Source organism: Enhydra lutris, unplaced genomic scaffold (assembly GCF_002288905.1).
Source record: "Enhydra lutris kenyoni isolate GAN:26980312 unplaced genomic scaffold, ASM228890v2 scaffoldscaffold118, whole genome shotgun sequence".
Lineage (NCBI taxonomy): Eukaryota > Metazoa > Chordata > Mammalia > Carnivora > Mustelidae > Enhydra > Enhydra lutris.
In genome coordinates this window covers 1,006,559-1,030,404 of record NW_019154202.1, presented here as the reverse complement: position 1 = coordinate 1,030,404, position 23,846 = coordinate 1,006,559, and the positions used below count along the sequence as shown (strand labels likewise).

Genomic DNA, 23,846 nt, shown 5'->3' with positions numbered 1-23,846 from the left:
TCAAAAAGTTGAAAACAGAGCTACCCTATGACCCAGCAATCGCACTATGGGGTATTTACACTAAAGATACAAACATAGTGATCCGAAGGGGCACATGCACCCGAATGTTTCTAGCAGCAATGTCCACAATAGCGAAACTATGGAAAGAACCTAGATGTCCATCAACAGATGAATGGATAAAGAGGAAGTGTTTTATATATATATATATATATATATATATATATATATATACACACACACATACACACACACACATATATATATATATATATATAGAGAGAGAGAGAGTACTATATAGCCATCAACAGAAACAAAATCTTGTCATTTGCAATGATGTGGATGGAACTAGAGGGTGTTATGGTTAGCGAAATAAGTCAACCAGAGAAAGGGAATTATATGATCTCTCTGATATGAGGAAATTGAGAGGCAGCATGGGAGGTTGTTGCGGGTAGGGAAGGAAAAAAATGAAACAAGATGGGATCAGGAGGGAGACAAACCGTAACAGACTCTTAATCTCACAAAACAAACTGATGGTTGCGGCAGGTTGGGGGGTAGGGAGAGGATGGCTGGGTTATGGTCATTGGAGAAGGTATGTTCTATGGTGAGTGCTGTGAAATGTGTAAGCCTGATGATTCACAGACCTGTACCCCTGGGGCAAATCATACATTATATGTTAATTTAAAAAAAGAAGTCTACCAAACATCTAAAGAATAATTAATGCCTAGTCTTCTGAAACTGTGTCAAAAAGTAGAAATAGAATGAAAACTTCCAAACTCATTTTATGAGGCCAGCATTGCCTTGATTCCAAAACCACACTTGATTTTAGCCAAAAGGGCAAGAAGTGACTGATACCAAACCATACAAAGATCTCACTGAAAGGAGAATTATAGAACAATATCCTTGACGAACATGGAAGCAAAAATTTTCAGCAAGATGTTAGCTAATCAGATCCAACAGTACATTAAAGGAATTATTCACCATGACCAAGTGGGATTTATTCCTGGTCTGCAGGGGTGGTTCAAAATCCACAAATCAATCATTGTGATAAACCACATTAATAAAGAAATATAAGAACCACATGGTCCTGTCAATAGAAGAAAAAAAAAGATCAGACAAAATATAGCATAGTTTCTTGATTTAAAAAAAAAATCCTCCATGATGTAGGAAAAGAAGGAACATACCTCAAAATCATAAAAGCCATATACGAGAGACCCACAGCTAATATCCTCAATGGGGAAAAACTGACAGCTTTTCTTGTAAGGTTAGGAACATGAGAGGGATGTCCACTCTCACCACTATTGTTCAACATAGCCCTGGAAGTCGTAGCCTCAGCGATCAGACAGCAAAAAGGAAAAAAGAGAGAGAGAGAGAGGACACCAAAATTGGCAAAGAAGAAGTTAACCTTTCGATCTTTCCAGACGAGGGGATTCTCTTTGTAGAAAACCCCAAACACTCCACCAAAAAATTTTCTATAACTGATGCAGTAATTCAGCAATGCTGCAGGATAAAATCAATGCACAGAAGTCTTTTGCATGTGTATGCACCAAAATGAAGCTGAAGGAAGAGAAATCAAGGAATTGATCCTGTTCGCAGTCGTACCAAGATTTATAAAATAGATAGGAAGAACCCTAACCAAAGTGCTAAATGATCTGTAATCTGAAAACCTTAGAACACTTATAAAGGAAATTGAGGGAAAGACAAATAAATGGAAAAACATTCTTATTTTTTTAAGATTTATTTATTTACTTATTTATTTGACAGACAGAGATCACAAGCAGGCAGAGAAACAGGCAGAGAGAGAGGGGGAATCAGGTTCCTTTCTGAGCAGAGAGCCTGATATGGGACTTGATCCCAGGACCCTGAGATCATGACCTGAGCTGAAGGCAGAGGCTTTAACCCACTGAACCACCCAGGTGTCCCCTGGAAGAACATTCTTAAAATTCCTATATTACCCAAGGCAATCTACACATTCCATGAAATCCCTATCAAAATAACACTAGCATTTTTCACAGAGCTGGAGCAAACAATTCTAAAACATATGTGGAACCATAAAAGACCCCAAACCCAAAGAATGCTGAAATGGAAAACTAAAGCTGAGGGGTGCCTGGGACACTCAATTGGTTAAGTGTCTGCCATTGGCTCGGGTCATGATCTCAGGGTCCTGGGATCCAGCCCCATGTTGGGCTCCCTGCTCAGTGGGGAGTCTGCTTCACCCTCTCCCTCGATTGCTCACCCTGCTTGTGCTTTTGCCCTCTCTCTAAAATATAAAATTAAAATAAAATAAAATAAAATAAATAAAATGAAAATCAAAGCTGGAGGCATCAAAATTCTGGATTTCAAGATGTATTACAAAACTGTAATCATCAAGACAATATAGTACCGGCAGAAAAACAGATGCATAGCTCAATGGAACAGAAGAGAGAACTCAGAAATGTACTCTCAACTCTAAGGTCAACTAATCTTTGACAAAGCAGAAAAGAATATCCAATGGAAAAAAGACAGTCTCTTCAATAAATGGTGCTGGGAAAGTTGGATGGACTCATTTAGAAGAATGAAACTGCACTACTTTCATATATCATACATGAAAATAAACTCAAAGTTTTCCACAAAGAAGACATACAAATGGCCAACAGACTCTTGAAAAAGTGCTCAGCATCGCTTGACATCAGGGAAATACAAATCAAAACCACAAAGAGGTACCACCTCTACATGAGTCAGAATGGCTAAAATCAACAAAACGGGAAGCAACATATGTTGTTGAGGATGCAGAGAAACCCTCCTACACTGCTGGTGGGATTGTAAGCTGTTGCAGCCCTATGGAAACTCGTCAAAAAGTTGAAAATGGAGCTACCCTATGACGCAGCAATTACATTACTGGGTATTTACCACAAAGGTAGAGATGTAGTGATCCAAAGGGGCACCTGCATCCCAATGTTTATAGCAGCAATGTCCACAATAGCCAAACTATGGAAAGAGCCCAGATGTCCATTGGCAGATGAATGGATAAAGAAGATGTGGTGTGTGTGTGTGTGTGTGTGTGTGTGTGTGTGTATGTGTGCATGTGTGTGTGTGTGTGTGTGTATAATTGTTATTACTCAGCCATCAAAAAGCATAAAATCTTGCCATTTGTGATTACATGGCTGGAAGTAGAGTGTATTATGCTAAGTGAAGTAAGTCAATTGGAGAAAGACAATCATCATATGATCTCACTGATATGTGGAATTTAAGAAACAAGGCAGAGGATCTCAGAGGAAGAGAGGAAAAAGGAAACAAGATGACATTAGAGAGGGAGATAAACCATAAGAGACTCATAATCTTAGGAAACAAACTGAGAGTTGTTGGAGGGGATGGGGTAAGGGGATGGGGTAACTGGGTGATGGATATTGGGGAGGGTATGTGTTGTAATGAGCACTGCATATTATATAAGACTGATGAATCAAAGAACTACCCCTGAAACAAATAATACATTATCTGTTAATTAATTGAATTTAATGTAAAACAAAACAAACAAAACAAAACTCATGGGACCTAAGTTTCTAACAACAGCTAGACATAATAGTGTAACTTTTCTCTGACCTGGAAAATCTAGGTTATTAAATTATTAAGTAGCATAAAGCTTACATTCACTAGAGTTTCAGTGCTTTAAAGATTGTACTGGAAAAAGTCCCAAGAAATCTTCTTTTAGGGTCTGAGTTCCCCCTCAAAATAAGTGTAACTTTGTAAGAAGCCTTTATCTTTTTAGTCCCAAGGTTTTCCTTATGTATTTAAAGCCTGGAAGTTGTCAATATCAAAATGGGCAATAATACTTGAGGTTAATAAAGAAAAAAAAGAACACATTGGTAAAACAAGAAGTTGGTTCTTCGAAAAAAATAATAAAATTGATAAACACACAGCCAGACTTACATAAAGAAAGGAGAAAGGACCCAAGTAAAATCATGAATGAAAGAAGAGAGATCACAACCAACACAACAGAAATACGAATAATTATAAATGAATATTATAAAAATTATATGCCAACAAGTTGAGCAACCTGGAAGAAATGGATAATTCCTAGAAATATATAAATTATAAAAAATAAAACCAGGGACGCCTGGGTGGCTCAGTTGGTTAAGCGGCTGCCTTCGGCTCAGGTCATGGTCCCAGCGTCCTGGGATCAAGTCCCACATCGGGCTCCTTGCTTGGCGGGGAGCCTGCTTCTCCCTCTGCCTCTGCCTGCCACTCTGCCTGTGCTCATGCTCTCTCTCTCTCTCTCTCTCTAACAAATAAATAAATAAAATCTTAAAAAAATAATAAAACCAGATGAAATAGGAAATTTGAACAGACCCATAACCAGCAAAGAAATGGAATCAACAACAAAAATCTCCCAAAAAAACAAGTCTGGAAGGAGATGGCTTCCTAGGGAAATTCTACCAGACATTTTTTTTTCACTTTAAAAAAAATTAATTTTATTTTTTCAGTGTTCCAAGATTCATTGTTTATGCACCACACCCAGTGCTCCATGCAATACATGCCTTCCTTAATACTCACCACCAGGTTCACACATCCCCCCACACCTCCCCTGTAAAACCCTCAGTTTGTTTCTCAAAGCCCACAGTCTCTCATGGTTCCTCTCCCCCTCCGATTTCCACCCCTTCCCTTTTGGTTTCCTTCTCCTAATGTCCTCCGTGTTATTCCTTATGTTCCACAAGTAAGTGAAACTGTATGATAATTGACTTTCTCTGCTTGACTTATTTCACTCAGAATAATTTCCTCCAGTCCCATCCATGTTGATGCAAAAGTTGGGTATTCATCCTTTCTGTTGGCTGAGTAATATTCCATTGTATATATGGACCACATCTTTTTCCATTCGTCTGTTTAAGGGCATCTTGGCTCTTTACACAGTTTGGCAGTTGTGGCCATTGCTGCTATGAACATTGGGGTACATAAGGCCCTTCTTTTCACTACATATGTATCTTTGGGGGAAATACCCAGGAGCGCAATTGCAGGGTCATAGGGAAGCTCTATTTTTACTTTTTTGAGGAATATCCACGCTGTTTTCCAAAGTGGCTGCACCAACTTGCATTCTCACCAACAGTGTGAGAGGCTTCCCCTTTCTCCACATCCTTTTCAACATTTTTTGTTTCCTGCCTTATTAATCTTTGCCATTTTAACTGGTGTAAGGTGGTATCTCAATGTGGTTTTGATTTTAATTTCCCTGATGGCCAATGATGATAAACATTTTTTCATGTGTCTGATAGCAATTTGTACATCTTTGGAGACATATCCTGATCATGTCTTCTGCTCATTTTTGACATGATTATCTCTTTTTTGGGTGTTGAGTTTGAGAAGTTCTTTATAGATCTTGGATATCAGCCCTTTGACTGTAGTGTCATTTGCGAATATCTTTTCCTATTCAGTGGGTTGCCTCTTTGTTTTGTTGACTTTTTCCTTTGTCGTGGAGAAACTTTTTATCTTGATGAAGTCCCTGAAGTTCATTTTCACTTTTGCCTTTGGAGACATGTCTTGAAAGAAGTTGCTGTGGCTGATGTTGAAGTTTTTACTGCCTATGTTCTCCTCTAGGATTTTGATAGATTCCTGCCTCACACTGAGATCTTTCATCCATTTCGAGTTTATCTTTGTGTAAGGTGTAAGAGAATGGTGGATTTTCATTCTTCTATACATAGCTGTCAAATTTTCCTGGCACCATTTATTGAAGAAATTGTCTTTTTTCTACTGGATATTTTTTCCTGCTTTGTCAAAGATTATTTGACCATAGAGTTGAGTATCCATATATGGGCTCTCTATTCTGTTTCATTGATCTATGTATCTGTTTTTATGCCAATATCATGCCATTTTGTGATCACAGCTTTGTAATATAGCTTGAAATCAGGCAATGTGATGTCCCCAGCTTTGTTTTTCTTTTTCAACATTTCCTTGGCGATTCAGGGTCTTTTCTGGTTCCATACAAATTTTAGGTTTGTTTATTCCAGCACGTTGAAAAATGTCATTGGTATTTTAATTGGGATGGTGTTGAAAGTGTAGATTGCTCTTGGCAGCATAGAAATTTTAACAATATTTATTCTTCCAATCCATGAGCAAGGAATGTTTTTCTATCTTTTTGTGTCTTTTTCAATTTCTTTCATTAGTGTTCTGTGGTTCCTCAAGTACAGATCCTTTACCTCTTTGGTTAGATTTATTCCAAGGTATCTTACGGGTTTTGGTGCTATTGTAAATGGAATTTATTCTCTCATTTCTCTTTCTACAGTTATATTGTTAGTGTGTAGGAAACCAACTGATTTCTGTGAATTATTTTGTATCCTGTCACATTACTGAATTGATGTTTGAGTTCCACTAATTTGAGGCTGCAATCTTTTGGGTTTTACACATAAAGTCTAGTGTCATCTGTGAAGAGAGAGATTTTGACTTCTTCACTGCCAATTTGAATACCTTTTATTTCTTTTTGTTTTCTGATTGCTGTTGCTAGGACTTCTACTACTATGATGAACAATAGTGGCAAGTGCGGTCATCCTTGTCCTGTTCCTGACCTTAAGGGAAATGGTCTCAACTTTTTCCCATTGAGAATGATATTTACTCTGGGTTTTTCATAGATGGATTTTATGAAATTAAGGAATGTTCCCTTTATCCCTATACTTTGAAGATTTTTAATCAGGAAAGGATTCTATAGTTTGTCACATGCTTTTTTGGCATCAACTGAGAGGTCTATGTGGTTCTTCTATCTCCTCTTATTAATGTGTTCTATCACATTGATTTGTGAATATTGAACCACCCTTGCATCTCAGGGATAAATCCCAGCTGGTTGTGGTGGATAATCCTTTTAATGTACAGTTGGATCCTATTAGCTAGGATCCTGTTGAGAATTTTGGCATCCATATTCATCAGGGATATTGGTCTGAAATTCTCCTTTTTGATAGGGTCTTTGCCTGGTAAAGCTGGCCTCATAGAACAAGTTTGGAAGTTTTCCTCCTGTTTCTTCTTTTTGAAACAGCTTCAGGAAAATAGATATAATTTCTTTTCTGAATGTTTGGTAGAATTCTCTAGGGAATCCATGAAGTCCTGGACTCCTGTTTTTTCGGAGGTTTTTGATCACTGCTTCAATGTTGTTACTGGTTATTGGTCTATTCAGCTTGTCAATTTCTTCCTGATTCAGTCTTGGTACTTTATAGGTTTCCAGGAAGGCATAAATTTCTTCCAGGTTGATTAATTTATGGGCATATAGTTGTTGATAATAATTTCTGATGACTGTTTTCATTTCCTTGGTGTTAGGCATGATCTCTACCTTTTTATTCATAATTTTATTAATTTGGGTCCTTTCTTTTGTCTTGTGGATAAGTCATGCCAGTGGTTTATCAATCTTATTAATTCTTTTTTTTATTTTTAAAAGATTTTATTTATTTATTTGACAGATAGAGATCACAAGTAGGCAGAGAGGCAGGCAGAGAGAAGGAGGGGTAAGCAGGCTCCCCACTGAGCAGAATTCCAGATGCGAGGCTTGATCCCAGGACCCTGGGATCATGACCTGAGCCGAAGGCAGAGGCTTTAACCCACTGAGCCACCCAGGTGCACCTATCTTATTAATTTTTCAAAGAACCAGCTTCTATTTTTTTGGTCTGCTCTACTGTAGTTCTGCTTTCGAATTCATTGATCTCTGCTCTAATCTTAATTATTTCTCTTCTCATGTGTGGCTCAGACTTTATTTATTGCTCTTTTTCCAGTTATTTATGGTATAAATTTCATTTGTGTAATGGAGATTTTTCTATTTTTTTGAGTGAGGCTTGGATGACTTTGTATTTCCCCCTTAAGACAGCCTTTGCCATATCCCATGGGTTTTGGACTGATGTGTTTTCATTCTCATTGGTTTCCATGAACTGTTTAAGTTCTTTAATTTCTTGGTTGATCCAAACATTCTTGAGCAGGATGGTCTTTGACATCCAAGTGTTTGAATTTCTTTCAAACTTCTTGTGATTGAGTTCCAGTTTCAAAGCAATGTGGTCTGAGTATATGCAGTGGGATACTCTCAATCTTTTGGTATTGGTTAAGAACTGATTTGTTACCCAGTATGTGATCTACTCTGGAGGAAGTTCCAAGTGTGCTCAAGAAGAATGAATATTCTGTTGTTTTAGGGTGGAATGTTCTGTATATATCTATGAGGTCCATCTGGTCCAATGTGTCATTTATTTTTTAAATTTAATTTAATTTTTTCAGTGTTCCAAGATTCTTTTTTTTATGCACCCCACCTAGTACTCCATGCAATACATGCAATCCTTAATATCTAAAGCTCTTGTTTCTCGTTTCTTTTTTTTAAGACTTTATTTATTTATTTGACAGAGGGAGAGATCACAAGTAGGCAGAGAGGCAGGCAGAGAGAGAGGGGGAAGCAGGCTCCCCGCTGAGCAGAGAGCCCGATGTGGGCTCGATCCCAGGACCCTGAGATCATGACCTGAGCCGAAGGCAGAGGAGTAACCCACTGAGCCACCCAGGTGCCCTCTTGTTTCTTTGTTGATTTTATGCTTAGAAGATCTGTCTATTGCTGAGAGTGGAGTGTTGAGGCCTCCTACTATTGATTTATTCTTATTAATATGTCTTTATTTTGGTTAACAGTTGACTTATGTAGTTGGCTGCTCCCATGTTGCGGACATAGATATTTACAATTGTTAGATCTTCTTGGTGGATAGACAGTTGAATAATAGTAACAGTGTCCTCTGTATCTCTGACTAGTCTTTAGCTTAAAATTGAATTTGCCTGATGTGAGAATTGCTACCCCAGCTTTCTTTTGTAGTCCATTGGGATGAATGATGGTGCTCCATTGCTTTGCTTTCATTCTGGATGTATCTTTTAGTTCAAAATGAGTCTCTTGTAGATAGCATATGGATGAGTATTGCCTTTTTACCCAGTCTGCTACCCTGTGCCATTTTATGGGAGCATTTAGGCCATTCATGTTGAGAGTGATTATTGAAAAATATGATTTTAGTGTCATTATGTTGCCTGTGAGGTCTTTGTTTTTATAGATTGTGCCTATTAATTTCTGTTCTATATCACTCGTGGGATCTTTCTCCTTTTATAGAACCTCCCTTAATATTTCTTGTAGTGCTGACTTAGTAGTCACATATTCTTTCAGTCTCTGCCTGTCCTGGAAGCTCTTTATCTCTCTATCTGTTCTGGATGACAGCCTTGGTGGATATAGTGTTCTTGGCTCCATGTTCTTCTCACTTAGTGCCCTGAATATGTCTTGCCAGCCCTTTCCAGCTTGCCAAGTCTCTGTGGACAGGTCTGATGTTATTCAGATGTTCCTTTCTCTGTATGTAAGGAATATCTTTCCTGTAACTGCCCTTAAGTTGGTCTTCTTTGTTCTATGATTCGCATGTTTTACTATTTCATGCCAGGGCATTTGTCTGTTCTCCTTGATCTTGGGAGGGGTCTGCTGTGTCTCTAAGATAGGAATGTTTGTTTCATTCCCTGATTAGGGAGTTCATCCATTAAAATTTGCTCAAATATACCTTCCAGTCCTCTCTCTCTCTCCACCCCTTCAGGGTTCCCAATAATTCTGACATTGGAACATTTCATGGTGTCATTTATTTCTCTAAGTCTGTCTTAATGGATTCTAAGCTGTTTGTCCCAGGCCTCCTCCTGTTCCTCATTTTCTATCATTTTGTTTCTAGATCACTAATTTGTTCTTCTGCCTCCTTTACCCAGCTGTTAGAGTATCTAGATTATATTGTATCTCATCGATAGTATTTTTAAGTTCTGCCAGTTCAGCTTTCATTTCTGCCCTTAGAAAATCTATGTTGCCATTAATAGTTCTCTCCAACCTAGCTATTGTCTGCATAACTGTTACCCTGAAGTATATTTCTGATGTCTTGCTTATATCCATATCCATTAGTTCTGTGGCAGAGGTCACAGTCTCTGAATTTTTCCTGTGTTGGGGGTTCCTCCTCTTAATCATTCTGTTGAGGGGTGGTTGAAAGAATGTACAGAGTCTCAATTATTGATCAAAACCCAAGCAAGATGCACCTTTTTTAGAGGGACCTTAGGGTTGTTGCCCTCTTGTTTTTCCAGCTTTTCTTCTGGAGGAGGGATCTGCAGCACTGTTACTCAGGCAACCCTTTTTGAGCAGAGTTGCCTTGTCCTCTGTGGGGGAAGGATGGGCTTAATGAAAACCATTTTGGGGGGACTTCTGTTCTCTGGGGGCTTTCTTCATCTCTTTCAAGAGTTAGAGCAGAAGTGACTGTTTCAAAACTTCTGCCTCAGAACAGAGAGATCACAGGCTGTTCTCTAGTGAGCTCTCCAGGCCACATTGTCTCCGTTTTTTTCTGTGCTGCTATAATCTGCAGAGCCCTGGGTTGTGCACCCCACAGAAGCACTCCCAGCCCTCACTTCCAGGTCCAGGCTTGTCTCTTCGCTTTGTGCTTTTAAAACCGCCAGCCACTACTCCCCCACCTCCAACTCACACGCATGCCTCCATAGCTCCAGGTTTTGGTCCAGGGAGCTGCCCTAAAGTCCTTTCCCCACCACTACTGGTCTATGAGTCTGTGCCCAGTCCACTGCATGGGTGTATTTTGCACCCTAGCAGTAAAGGATCTCAGAGGCTCCCTCCCCCATCCATTTATCTTCTGATATCTTCTCTCAGAATCATGGCTCCCCATTTCATACCTCAAAACCAACCACCAGAGGTATTCTGTTTGTAGGGATCCAGATATATCTTCTTACATCTCAGGCTGATTTTGTAGGTTTTCAGAGTGGTCTTTTAGATATCCAACTCAGTTTAGGGAACCTGTTGAAATAGGGTCCCCTATTCCTCTGCCATCTTTCATTCTCACTTAGGTTACTTTCATTTATGCCATTCTTATTGCCTTGATGAGATAAGACATTGTAAGACCTTGTTTCAATACCTATCATGACTTGTGCTTGTGTAGACTTGTGTAGACTGCCCTGTGGTCTATCAGTTCTTAACAAAACCTTTTCCATAATAGGGCTTCAATAATTCTCCTCTTCTGCCATCATTATAAGAATTTGAAAGTAATGTTGGAAGGTGAGTTGTTTGGGTTTTCTGGTTTTATTTTTTTTTTTTTTTAAGATTTTGTTTGTTTGAGAGAGAGTGTGTGAGCAGGGAAGGAGCAGAGGGAGAGGGACAAGCAGATTCCACACTGAACACAAACCCCAACATGAGGCTTAATTCCATGACCTTGAGATCATGATCTGAGCCAACATCAAGAGTCATACACTTAACCAATTGAACAACCCAGGAACCTCTGTTTTTTTTTTTTTTCCTGTTTTAACAGTAAGTTCTTCACAATATATCATCACATATTTCTTTCTGTATGTATCACTTTCAAGTGTACCTGTTATACCTATGTGAATCCAGTCTGTGGAAGGATTTTCTGATTTGTGAATGCTACATTATGCAAGGAAGCTTCCTCAAGAAAAACTATGCTCAAAAGCAGCTCTGAAGGTTGAATTTACTGTTTCTCACTTTGTAGCATGAAGACATAATAAGATAAGCACTTCATATCTACACATTACGATTGTGAATAATTTTTGTGTGCACTGAGAATTCTCTTTCCATATGGTCAAATAATTTTAGTAGTAATTCTAATATACATTCTAATTTTTATATTTTGAATATAATTATACCTATTGTTAAACAAAAAAACCCAAACACCACCTGCTTTGCCTTCTCCTTATTCATGACATACTATACTTAAGGATTCTGAAGAGACATAATGTAAGGAGTAAATGAGTTTTTAGCCCTAGAGTTTTGGTGATTTTTAAAAATTCTTACTGAGATGACTAAAAATGGCTTCCTTTTCCTCATATTGAATATAATTATCACAGTTTTAATAGTTCATCTAAGGATTAATTTAAAGCTGTGCCATCAGATTTTTCTCTTTAAATAACCTATTTTCTTCTTCAACATTGTGTGATGGCTTCAGTTTTTAAATGTTCTGTAGTTAGTCACTATCACTTTTCAAAGAAAGAGAATAGCTACTTTACCCATTTGGTATTTTAGAACTTCAGGCTGCAGCTTCCTCAAATTTCTGAGTCTATGAAGAAGGTTGGGTATGGAAAAAAACACAGACATGTCTGGGGGTGGTTCAAAGAGGAATTTTTTTTTTTTATTTCCACAGTCCTTCTCAAATGTCCAGAATCCTAATCAGATTTTAAGTCAATTTGAGTTGACAAAAAAGTTATTTATTGATATATCATCGAAGATGGTTGATAAAGGCACCTGGGATCCTCAATTGTAGAAAGAAATCCAGGGGAAAAAAGTGGCCAATTCAAAATATATAAGCTCTTGAGCATTTGTTGAAGATAAGTAGAATGCCTTGGGAGGTCAAGGCTCATGGGAATCAACTGTCTAAAATAACTCTTTTTTTTATTTTAATTTTTCCAAGTTTTTATTTAAATCCAGTTAGCATACAGTATGATATTGGTTTCAGGTATAGGAGTTAGTGATTCAACACTTCCATACAACACCCAGTGCACTCACAAAAAGTGCATTCCTTAATCCCCATCACCTATTTAACCCATCCCCCACACACCTACCCTCTGGTTACCATCAGTTTGTTCTCTGTAATTAACAGTCTGTTTCTTGGTTTTTCTCTCTCTCTTTTTAAGATTTTATTTACTTATCTGACAGAGAGAGATCACAATTAGGCAGAGAGACAGAGAGAGAGGGGGAAGCAGGCTCACAGCTGAGCAGAGAGCCCAATGTGGGGCTCTATCACAGGACCCTGAGACCATGACCTGAGACAAAAGCAGAGGCTTAACTCACCCAGCCACTCAGGCACCCCATGCCTCTCTCTTTTTTTTCCCCCTCTGATCATTTTTTTGTTTCTTAAATTCCACATATGAGTGAAATCATATGGTATTTGTCTTTCTCTGACTGACTTATTTTGTTTAGCATACTTTTCTAGCTCCACCCATGTCATTGTAAATGGTAAGCTTCCATTTTTTCTATGGTTGAGTAATATTTAATTGTATTTATGTGTACTACTTCTTCTTTATTCATCCACTGGTCGATGGACACTTGGGGAAAAATAATACTGGGTGTAAAAATGCAGAATAGATGTATGCTACTTTCTTTTCTATTTTGAAAGAGTTTTCTGAAAATGTAATTTGCTGTCACAAATTCACACATTTAAACATAAAAACAATAAAATAAAACAACTCTGATTTAGAGCTTGAAAGTGGGAAGGCAAGACTAGAAATAAAATGAAAGAACAAAATACTCCAGACAGCACAACAGGTGTAAAAGAGAGGAAAGAGTATTTTTATGGTAAAGATAAAACCTAGTCTCCTAAACAGAAAAAGGAAAGCTACTTCTGTACATAGGTCCCTTTTAGCTTTGCTCTAGGTTTAAACAATTATTTTCATGCCTGGGTGGATGAGTATGTATATCAAGACACATATGTGCATATTCATTGTTTAAGTCAAAAAGTCAGTTTTACTTTCTGAATCTCCAATCCATCTCCAATGAGGACATCAGGTGTTTATGTATTCAGAGAAAGGAGAGGTGATTGGAGTTGAGTATTATTAAAAGTAGAGCTAAACTAAACCTAGAGGGATTTCAAATTTTACATCACCACCATCTTAATAGCATCTGGAAATGTAGTACTATGAGATAAATGAATTCATCAGTTTGTACAAACTAATGAATTAGGCAATCGTACAGGCTTGGGAGATAGCATCAAGCATAGTGGCAGCTGCATCCAGGCAAAGTAATATTAGAAATGTATATATGTGCATTGTATGCATACATGTATGTATGTATGTGCATATATTGACTCATTAGGTATTTGATTAGTACCTAGCATGAAAATATGGAAAAATTACCTAGCATGAAACTATGAAAAATTTAAACTATAATATAGCGAAGCACTTTTTCTTTCTCAAAGCATCTAAGATTGTTTTGGGGTGCTGTGTTATTTACTGTATGTTAGAAATATATGTATAACACATAGTACTGGGCTGGATGATGTTCCCCCAAAATATATGTCCACATCCTTATCCCCAGAACCAATGAATATTACTTTATTTGGAAACAGTCTTTGAAGATATAATTAAATTAAGGATCTTGAGGAGATAATCCTGGGTTATTTGGGCGTGCCCTAAATTTAATGACAAATGTCTTTAAACAGGTACACAGAGCAGAGACACACACAGAGATACAGAGGAGAAAGTGACATGAAGATGTAGGTAAATACTGGAGTGCTGAGTCTACAAACCAAGGAACACCCGCATCCACCAGAAGGTGGAAGAGGCAAAAAACAGATTCTCCCCTAGAACCTTGGAAAGGATCATGGCAATGATATAATTTTGGACTTCTGGACTCTGGAACCATGAAATAATACACTTGTCTTGTTTTCAGCCACCCAATTCATGGTACTTTCTTCCAGCAACCCTAGGAAACCAATACCCCACATCAAACCCAGAATATATGTATTTATTTATTTTTAACTGCACTAATCTAAAAGTAAGTGTATAATATTCATAATAAGAATATGTCAAAAACTGTGTGCATAGCACATAATAACTGAAGTTTCAGAGACAAAAAATATCATTGTAAAAACAAGAGATATTTACATAAAGTAGTTGATGACTAGAGAACAAGTAATAAGCAGAGCCATACAAGTAACTGGTACAGATAATCAAGCATTCCAGGGATTCAAGTGCACTAAAGATTAGTAAGAATAGTTATCAGTGGAAATTTTATGAAACATATGGAATTAAAATTTGGGCCCTAAGAAAAGCTGGGATTTGGTAAATTAGACAGGCTTATTGAAGGATATTCCAGGCAGAAAGAATGTTGTGGGAAAAGGTGTCACTGAGAATGTTTTAGAAATATATTACCCAATTAAATAATATTATAAAATACTGTTAATTACTTGGGTATAATATGGTTGATGTAATTATGCATGAGAGCGTCATTTGTAGGTGATGCGTGTTGAATTACTTATGGGTGAAGTTTCTCAATGCAAATTACTTTCAAAGGTAAAAAAAATGAGAGAGAGAGAGACACAGGGAGTTGGAAGGGGTAGAGAAAGAGCATGTAAATACCTGCAATTATGTGACAATATGTGTAAAGTGTTAACAATATTAAGCTGGAGGGGGGAGGCATGTATGATACAGTATGAGTCCTAAAATTGATCATACATGTTGTTCAAGAAATCCTATTTCTATGAAATAATCAAAAACTAAGAACAAAAAGCACTGACAACAAAGTATTCATTATATTGTATATGGTGATATAGGAATTCAAAGACCGTTGAGCAGCATGTGTGTACTGAACTAGACAGCCACACTAATCCCATCTCATGACATAAACAAATCATATAATGAGCAAAAACAGTAGGTTTCTGCCCACGAGAATGTTGCCAACGTTGTATTTTTATAGAACACAAGTTCTGAGCCTTTGTTGCCTGGGACATGGCCAGTGTTCTGTGGCCATGTAAGCACAAACTTACTTTACTAAACCTAGCTTTACTAAAAACAAGATAGCTTGGAGAAGTCAAGAAACAAAAAAGTTCTTAGATTATCTATTATCCAGAATTTTCTACACATTGAACCAATTTCAAAGTGTCTTCAAACTTTGGAAACTTAGTATACTTAAACAATGCATGGACATTGGGAGTTGGAGAGGGGAAGTGAGTTGGGGGAAATTGGAGGGGGAGATGAACCATGGGAGACTGTGGACTCTGAGAAACAAACTGAGGGTTTTGGAGGGGAGGGGGGTAAGGGGTTGGGTGAGCCTGGTGGTGGGTATTAAGGAGGGCACATATTGCATGGAGCACTCGGTGTGGTGCATAAACAATGAATCTTGGAACACTGAAAAAAATAAAATTAAATTTTAAAAAATAATAATTTCAGAATTGTACTTAGGTGTACCGAGATTTCAAAATAAGGTAGCTTTACGTGCTTGACAACATTTCACTGAGTATTTTTTAATTACATGTCCAATAGGCTTTTGTCTAACACTTATACTCAGCTGCTTTTTAGTATTAATTATGACTTACACCAGAAACCAGCAGATGTTTTACAACAATTAGCAAGTGTTAATGTATGAATAGTCCTTAAATGGCAACAGCTACAAGTAAGGTAAATAAAATACTAAGTTGGGTTTGGTATTAACAATACAAAGGAAAATCCCCCCTATGTGCATGAAACTTAAATTCAATTGTACACCAAAGGCAAAACATTTAATGGTTAAAAACTATTTTTGGTAAAATATGACTCTTAAATGTAAGCCAGATGCTTAATCTGGTGACTTAAATAAAGAAACAAGGGGCGCCTGGGTGGCTCAGTTGGTTAAGTGTCTGGTTGGGCTCAGGTCATGATTCCAGTGTCCTGGGATCAGGCTCAGTGGGGAGTATGCTTTTCCCTCTCCCTCTGCCCCTCCTGCTCTTTGTGCTCTTTCTCTCTCTCTCAAATAAATAAAATCTTTTTAAAAAAGAGAAACAAATAGTTACTAGATACACAAAAGTTCATACTCAACTTTATAGACAGTTTAAAGGATTTTCAAGGGTAATTTTGACAGTATTTGCATTTTACTCATGGAATGACTTTAAAACTTAAACCTGAGCAAAATCAGACTTCTACATCTAACACAGACTGCTTGCCTGTTTAAAAAAAGAAATCCTTGTTCTGGGGTGTGCCCAAAGTTACAATATTCTTATCTGCAGGATGGGAATATTAATAATACCTATCTGTGATGATTAATTTTGTGTCAATTTGGGAGACTCACAGTGCTCAGATATTTGGTCAAACATTATTCTAAATGTTTCTGTGAAGATGTTTTTGGGTGAAATTAACATTTAAGTCACTGGACTTTGAGTAAAGCAGATTACCCTGCACAATATGGGTTGGCCTCATTCCATCACTTGGAGGCCTTAATAGACAAAGGCTGAGCTCCTTCAAGCAGGAAAGAACTCTTTTACCCAACTGCCCTTGAAACTGCAACTCTTCCCTGGCTCTCCAATCTGCCAGCCTACCCCCTATTAAATTTTATATTCATTAGAATTCTATAGTCATGTGAGCCAATTCCCTATAATCTCTCTCTCTCTCAATAGCTAGGTAGATAGATATATATTTTATTTTATATATAAATATATATGTATATATGTGATACATATATTGTTATTTATACCTATAGATATATAGTGTATATATATATATATATATATATATATATATGTAGATAGATGATAGATGATGATAGACAGCTAGATAGATAGGAGGGGGAGAGAGAGAGAGGGAGAGATTGAGACATACACATTCTGCTGGTTCTGTTTCTTTGGAGAACCCTAATACAGTATCCAACAGAGATATAATGAAGATTAAAGAAGACAATGTATTTAATCTTCAGAGTGCCTTAAATGTGGAACAGTGTTAGGTAAATGATTTCTATTGTCTACCAAGTCTCTAACTTGCCTCTATAGACTTGACCCCAGAGGATATACTTCTTTTAGGCCGGATCTATTCTGGCCTGGGTTTCACAGGTGAAACCCAGGCTTTCAGGTACTTCCTAGAAACCTTCCTTCCTTCACTCCTTTTCAGTTCCTAACATGTTGTTAGAAATAAAAAATGAGCTTTAGCTCTACAATGATTTACCAGGCACTCAGCACTATTATAGTTCAATATTAGTATCTAATTTTCCGGATTAACTGACCGGTTTGAAGACATTCATTGAGCCACCTTCTGAATTAAGTTGGATTTCCAAGTTGTTTATGAGTTGATCCATATCTGGAAAAAAGACAAGGGACACACAATGTTAGAATAAGATTAATCCACCATATGCATACAGTATGCCATTTACCCTTGGTTATACCTGTTTGCATTCAATGAACATCATTTTTTCAGCACTTACTAAATATTGAGAAGTCAGTGTTTGGACAACATTCTAATTTGTATATTCTACTCATCAAGATGGCCCTGGCTTGTCCCCAAAAATATTAGCTGCCCCCCACAAATCCTATATACATGAGAATCTGCTTCTTCCAACCACTCCAACCAGCCCTACCCACAAAAGATCCTCTATGGATATTTACCCTAATGAGCTTCTAAACACATTAGCACTAAATCTCTCTAAGGAAGTTTTTCCTGTCTATCTCTCTTAAACACACAAACTAGATGGGGTTAATATGAGCAGTCTTCTATTTCCCTGTTCATTTGTCTTTCTATAAAAAGGGAGACTTGGTGGCCTCATTATGCTGCCCTACATAAACCATCATAACCATTCCTACCAGAAGCACCTACCAGCACTTCTTTAACCAGATTTCCTTTGATCTATCTACAGTTTAATCTCACTAAAGAGGAAAATATAGGGCAAGGAAGATAAATCCACAGCTTGCTTACAACTTAGTTGGTCAGATTTTGGATTATTCTAAGTGTCTCCAAATCAATTACAATTAGTTTCTTCATTTAAGACCTGATTGTGTTTCAAAAGGTAGTCTATAAATCAGTTAATTGTTTTTGATGTCAAATATATTCACCCATAAAACATTCATTTTATAGGTCCTTCATAATAACCATTTAATATCTAATGCAGTTAAAATACAACAAACACACAATGAGCAAAAATACAAAATTATAATATAGTTGCACAAAAAGCAAAAAATAAACCTCAAAATAATTCCTTTATTTTTTGAATGTCAGGAATTGAGGAAACCAGTCCTAATTTGATGGCAATAACATACAAAGAATATCCTATTAAGATGATGAGTTAAACTTCTGTGCCACTACTGAAGAATTTGGAGAATGTTGACACATTAAAATAGTTCCAATTTAGCTAGAGTGTGTTATGCTAAGAGAAATAAGTTAGTCATTGAAAGACAAATACCATGACTTCACTCATATGTGGAATTTAAGAAACAAAACAGCTGAACCTATGGGAGGGGAAAAAAGAGAGAGGGAAACAAACCATAAGAGGATCTTTATAATAGAGAACAAACTGAGGGTTGAAGGAGGGAGGTGGGTGGCAGATGGGCTAGATGGTTATTAAGGAGGGCACTTGTAATGATGAGCACTGGACATTGTATATAATTGATGAACCACTGAATTCTGCTCCTGAGCCAGTATTACACTGTATGTTAACTAACTATAATTTAAATAAACATTTGGAAAAATAAAATAAAAAATAAAATAGCCCAAATTTTATCTCAAAACACATGAATTTTCTTTTCTTTCATCCAAGTGTATGGATAGAACAAATCGCATTTACATCCATCATTTACCAAATATTTATTGCATAATGACTATATGTCAGAGGTTATGTAAGGTACATTGTTATCAGTTTGGGATCTGAATCAACCAGACATAGAGTCAGCAAGTATAGCAGAGAGCACTGACCTGAGAGTTAGATGCCCAGGGGTTATATCCTATAATCTTTGCCAAGGTCTTTTTATGTAAGCCTCAACTTCTCCATCTAGAATTAAAATATTTCAAACTGTTTTCTGCAGAGTCCTAAGCTTTCTATGAAGCCTTTTGGAGGGTTAGGTCAGCGTTGATGGAGGAAAAAGCATATTTTTTAAAAAAAATTATTTATTTTTATTTATTTATTTGACAGAGAGAGTGCACAAGCAGGGTGAGAGGAGAGGGAGAAGCAGGCTTCCTGATGAGCAGGGAGCCCAATGCGGGGCTCCATCCCAGGACCCTGCGATCATGACCTGAGTGGAAGGCATATGCTTAACAAACTGAGCCACCTAGGTATCCCGAGTAAGAAGCATATTAAGGAATAAGCACAGAAAGCAGACACAGAAAAATCCAGTTTCCATTAGACTCAAAGCTCTTTGCAGGCAGAAATTTTCATCTTTGCTATTTTTTTTCTACTGATGTATTTAAGGGGTTAGGAACAGTACCTGGCACATGATAAGTGTTCAAACACATATCTGAAGGTTTCTGATGAATGACAGAAAAGGAAAATGAGGAAGTGTGTTTTCCCAAGTACAGGAACAGGACAAGAATGAGAAAGAATGAAAGAAAATTGGAGACACTGTGTGTAAGAGATGTTTGAAGTGTAATTAACTATGAAGTATGAGGTGCCAGAGAGGGCAGCTTTTTCTGATTTCAAGGCTGGAAAAAGGGTGTGATGGGGGGCACCATGGAGCCAGAAGAGTTTGCTTGGTTGCTGCCAGAAACATTTGTAGGAGAGAGTGGAGTGATTTTGGTTCTTTCCAGTCACATATCCTTTCACTAGATCTCATCAATTTTAGCCAGACCAACTTACAAAAGCCATATCCTATCTGGTCTTCTTTAATTTCTATGGCTTATAAAACAGCAGGGCTGAGGAAGCAGAGTGACTTTGACAAGATATTTATTCCCTATAAACCGCAGACTTTTCACCTGCCAGGGGCAGGGTGCTGGTGATAGTACTGATTTAATTGGGTTAATAGGAAGGTTCTTTGAATTAGCACCTGGAAATACACTCAAAACAGTTTTGTCATATAAAAAGTTCTCAATATAATTAGCTATTTTATCATCACTACCGTTATTATTGTTGATGGCCAGAATCTTTAGCCTTAGCCTGGAAGGTCATCTTGTAGGCATCAAGCAAGTTTTTCCTACACAGTGTGTTCACAAACCTCTCCACATCTCAACGTTTAGCTTTCTTTTTTCTTTTTTTTCTCCTTCTTCATTTTAAAGATTTTATTTTATTTATTTAAGAGAGAGAATGAAAGAGAGAGAGTATGAGGGGAGAAGGTCAGAGGGAGAAGCAGACTCCCCACTGAGCAGAGAGTCCGATGCTGGACTCAATACTGAGACTCCAGGATCATGGCCTGAGCTGAAGGCAGTTGCTTAACCAACTAAGCCACCCAGGCACCCATATTTCATATATGGAATCTCAGTTTTTACCACCACCATCAACCTAGTCTCAGTCTAAAAACTTGAGAGTCATTTACCTTTGACTTTATTCTCATCATCTTCAGCCAAATGGTTATCCACCGCAATTAATTCAACAGCAGAAATATCTTTTAAAAGTAGCCCTTCATCATCTAGTCACTTTTCCTTCTAGCCATATTCCACATTGCTACCTAAGTATGGTAAAAAGGCATGGGCTCTAGAGTGAGTGCCTAGAGTCACATCCTGGCTCTGTAACTTTTTTTTTTAAGATTTTATTTATTTATTTTAGAGAAAGGCAGGGAGAGGGCATAGGGAGATGGAGAGAGAGAATCTTGAGCAGACTCCCTGATGAACATAGTGCCCCAAGTAGGGGCAATCCCATAACCCCGAAATCCCAATCCCAATCCCACAACCCCGAAATCAAGAGTGAAGAGTCCCATGCTTAATGGACTGAGCCACCCAGATGACTCCTGCCTCTGTAATTTCTTAACAATAAGACTTTGGACAAGTTTTTTCCACCTTCTTGTGTCTGTTTCTCCATCTTCAAAATGGGAATACCTTATAGAATTGTCATAAGGACTTATCAAGTTGATATGCATTCAAGTATTTACAACACTTCCAGGCACAAAGAGGCATTTTCTGTTTCCCTGACCATCAGGTGAGTTTCTCAGTAGTTAACTAGTGACTATTACCTACCTTCCCTTGTATCTTTTAGTAGAGTATCTCCTCTGCTAATTAATGTGCTATTAGTGTCCAATGTGCTAATTAATGTCCAATGAATTAATGATAGTGGGAGTAAGGAAGGTTATTTAGCAGAAATTATATTATAATAGTAAATAATACCAATATTGTTTAATAGCAATAATCAAGGAGTCTGGGTAATACATATTGCTCCACCCGTACTGCCAATATTTTAGTCAAATGACATAAGGGAGATAGCTGAAAATTAGGAATGTCAGCAATTTCTGCTTAGTATCCTCTCACTTGAAGAACAGCCAAATTGGAATAGCCAATAGGTAACTCATAGATAACTCTGGACAACATTCTAAATGTTGGGGAATATACAGGGAAAGCTGTCTAAACTTTTCCTTTAAAAAAATTAATATTTGGTCAGCCAAAATTTAAAATTGAAGGAAATTTGGACCTACAGAATGGTCTTAAAGAAAGCTCAGTGTATATATATATATATGAGGACTTTTTAAGTCTTTTGTTTTTGTCTGCAGTTGGAGCTTCTGCTCTGTGTCTGGGACCAGACAGTTTCACAGAAGCTGTGAAGAAAGTGGTGGGGAAATGTCCAGAGGTATTTAAAGTATGTCCCGAGCCACTGAGATGTGAATTATACAGTCAGGAGGGTTTCAGAAATACAAATTATCTATTTGAGATAATAACCATCTTCCTGCCTGGATTGGCTCTTTAAGCATCTGTGTCTGGAAGCTGGACTTTTTGGTCCTTCTCTGGAGGGAGTACTAGAAGGGGAAACAGAGGAGGAGATAGGGAGGACTGAGCCTCATCCACAGAAGGTGAATGTCTCATACATGCAGAACATCACAAACCACATTCCAGGGACGATAATCACAGAAATTTGATATGATTACTTTATCTTTGTCACATTCCCAGGTTTATTTTGTTACCAAAGTGGCATTTTCCCCAATCATCTATTTGTTTTATGAAAATGAACAGTTTGTTTAAGGTAGAGGAATAGATGGCTTGTTAATAGACCATATCTCACACTCCAGTTAGCCCTAAGAGGGGAAAAAAAATGTTTAGGGATAAAAGTGAGCAGTTAAACCTTCAAGGTGGAAATCAAGGAAGAATCATTGGGGTGTACAACTTCAAAATCAAGCAACACACTGGGGACTCTAAGAGACTTAAGAGATACGTAGTATCTAGGGAGACAAGATGGCGGAGAAGTATGGAGGAGGCACCATTTCAACCTGTCCCCTAAAGTGAGCTGATTACCTACCAAAGAACTCTGATCACCCATGAAATCAGCCTGAGATTAGAATTATACACTTCTGGATCTCTGCAGGGGCAGAAGATGCCAGTGGGCAGGTAAAGCGGAGTGGGAACATCAGACTGTTATTGGAAGACAAACAAAAGGGAGCCACCAGAAGTGACCCATTGGAAAGTAATACCTCAATATGAGAGTGCCTTGTGATTTGGGACCAGCATTAACTTGGAGTCTGGTTGAAAGCACTTAAAAAGAGCAAAGGATCGTAGGGGGAAATTGGGGGAATCAGGCGGTTAGGGACAGGGGCTTAAGTCTGCCAACCCAGGACAGCCACCGCTGGCTCTGAGCAACAGAAAGTGCAGTGAAGAAGCCAGGTCTTAGTCCCTGAGCCGCAGGTGCTCCTGAGAGCATCTGGGTGGCGGCGCCACCAGAGGGTGAGGGAGCCTCACCAGACAGCAGAACCACAGCCTTTTGCACTCTGCACGCATGCGTGCTGCTTGACCAGATTCTGATTAGCTATTGAGCCCTACACTATTCCTTGAGAGAGGTGGTGCAGGCGCCAGCCAGAGGTTGCTCTCTAGGACCCGGAGAGTCTGAGCACTCCAAGCCAGGGCCAGCAGGAAAATCTCAGGGCACTATCTCTGCTTGGGATCTCCTTGGTGGTCTGGACCTGCCCAGGTGGCTGCCTGCGGCTAGTATTTCTTGTGCTTTTGGGTAAAAGCTGGAGCTCCTCTGACCACAGAGACCATGATTGGGAATGTGCTCTGCCAGTGGCAGAGGGGAAATTTATGTGCCCTGGAGCACCCAGAGGGGAAGAAACTGAGGCTTCTCTCTGAGAGGGAGGTCTGGGTGCAGTTTGCTTTCCTCTAAACCTCCAAAACCCATCAAAAGCTGCCAAGGCGAGAGAAAACAAACAAACAAACAACCCTCAAGAGAACAAAAGCCTGAAAAACCGGTTTCCTCAGAGCCCAGCCCCTTGATGGGGGCAGCAGGATTTAATGCTAGCAACACTGCCTGAAAATCCACACAGCAGGCCCCTCCCCCGTAAAGCCAGCCCCCCCCC

General features: G+C 38.2%; 1 protein-coding gene across 1 annotated transcript in view; it reads right to left on the bottom strand.

The window, feature by feature from the left end:
• Positions 1-17,734, bottom strand: part of LOC111139797 (Kruppel like factor 8) — a 92,564-nt gene extending 74,830 nt beyond the window's left edge. The window contains exon 1 of the mRNA XM_022492192.1: positions 17,663-17,734. Coding sequence (XP_022347900.1) covers positions 17,663-17,734 — 72 coding nt within the window. The remainder of the gene's footprint in view (positions 1-17,662) is intronic.
• Between the last annotated feature and the right edge of the window lie 6,112 nt (positions 17,735-23,846).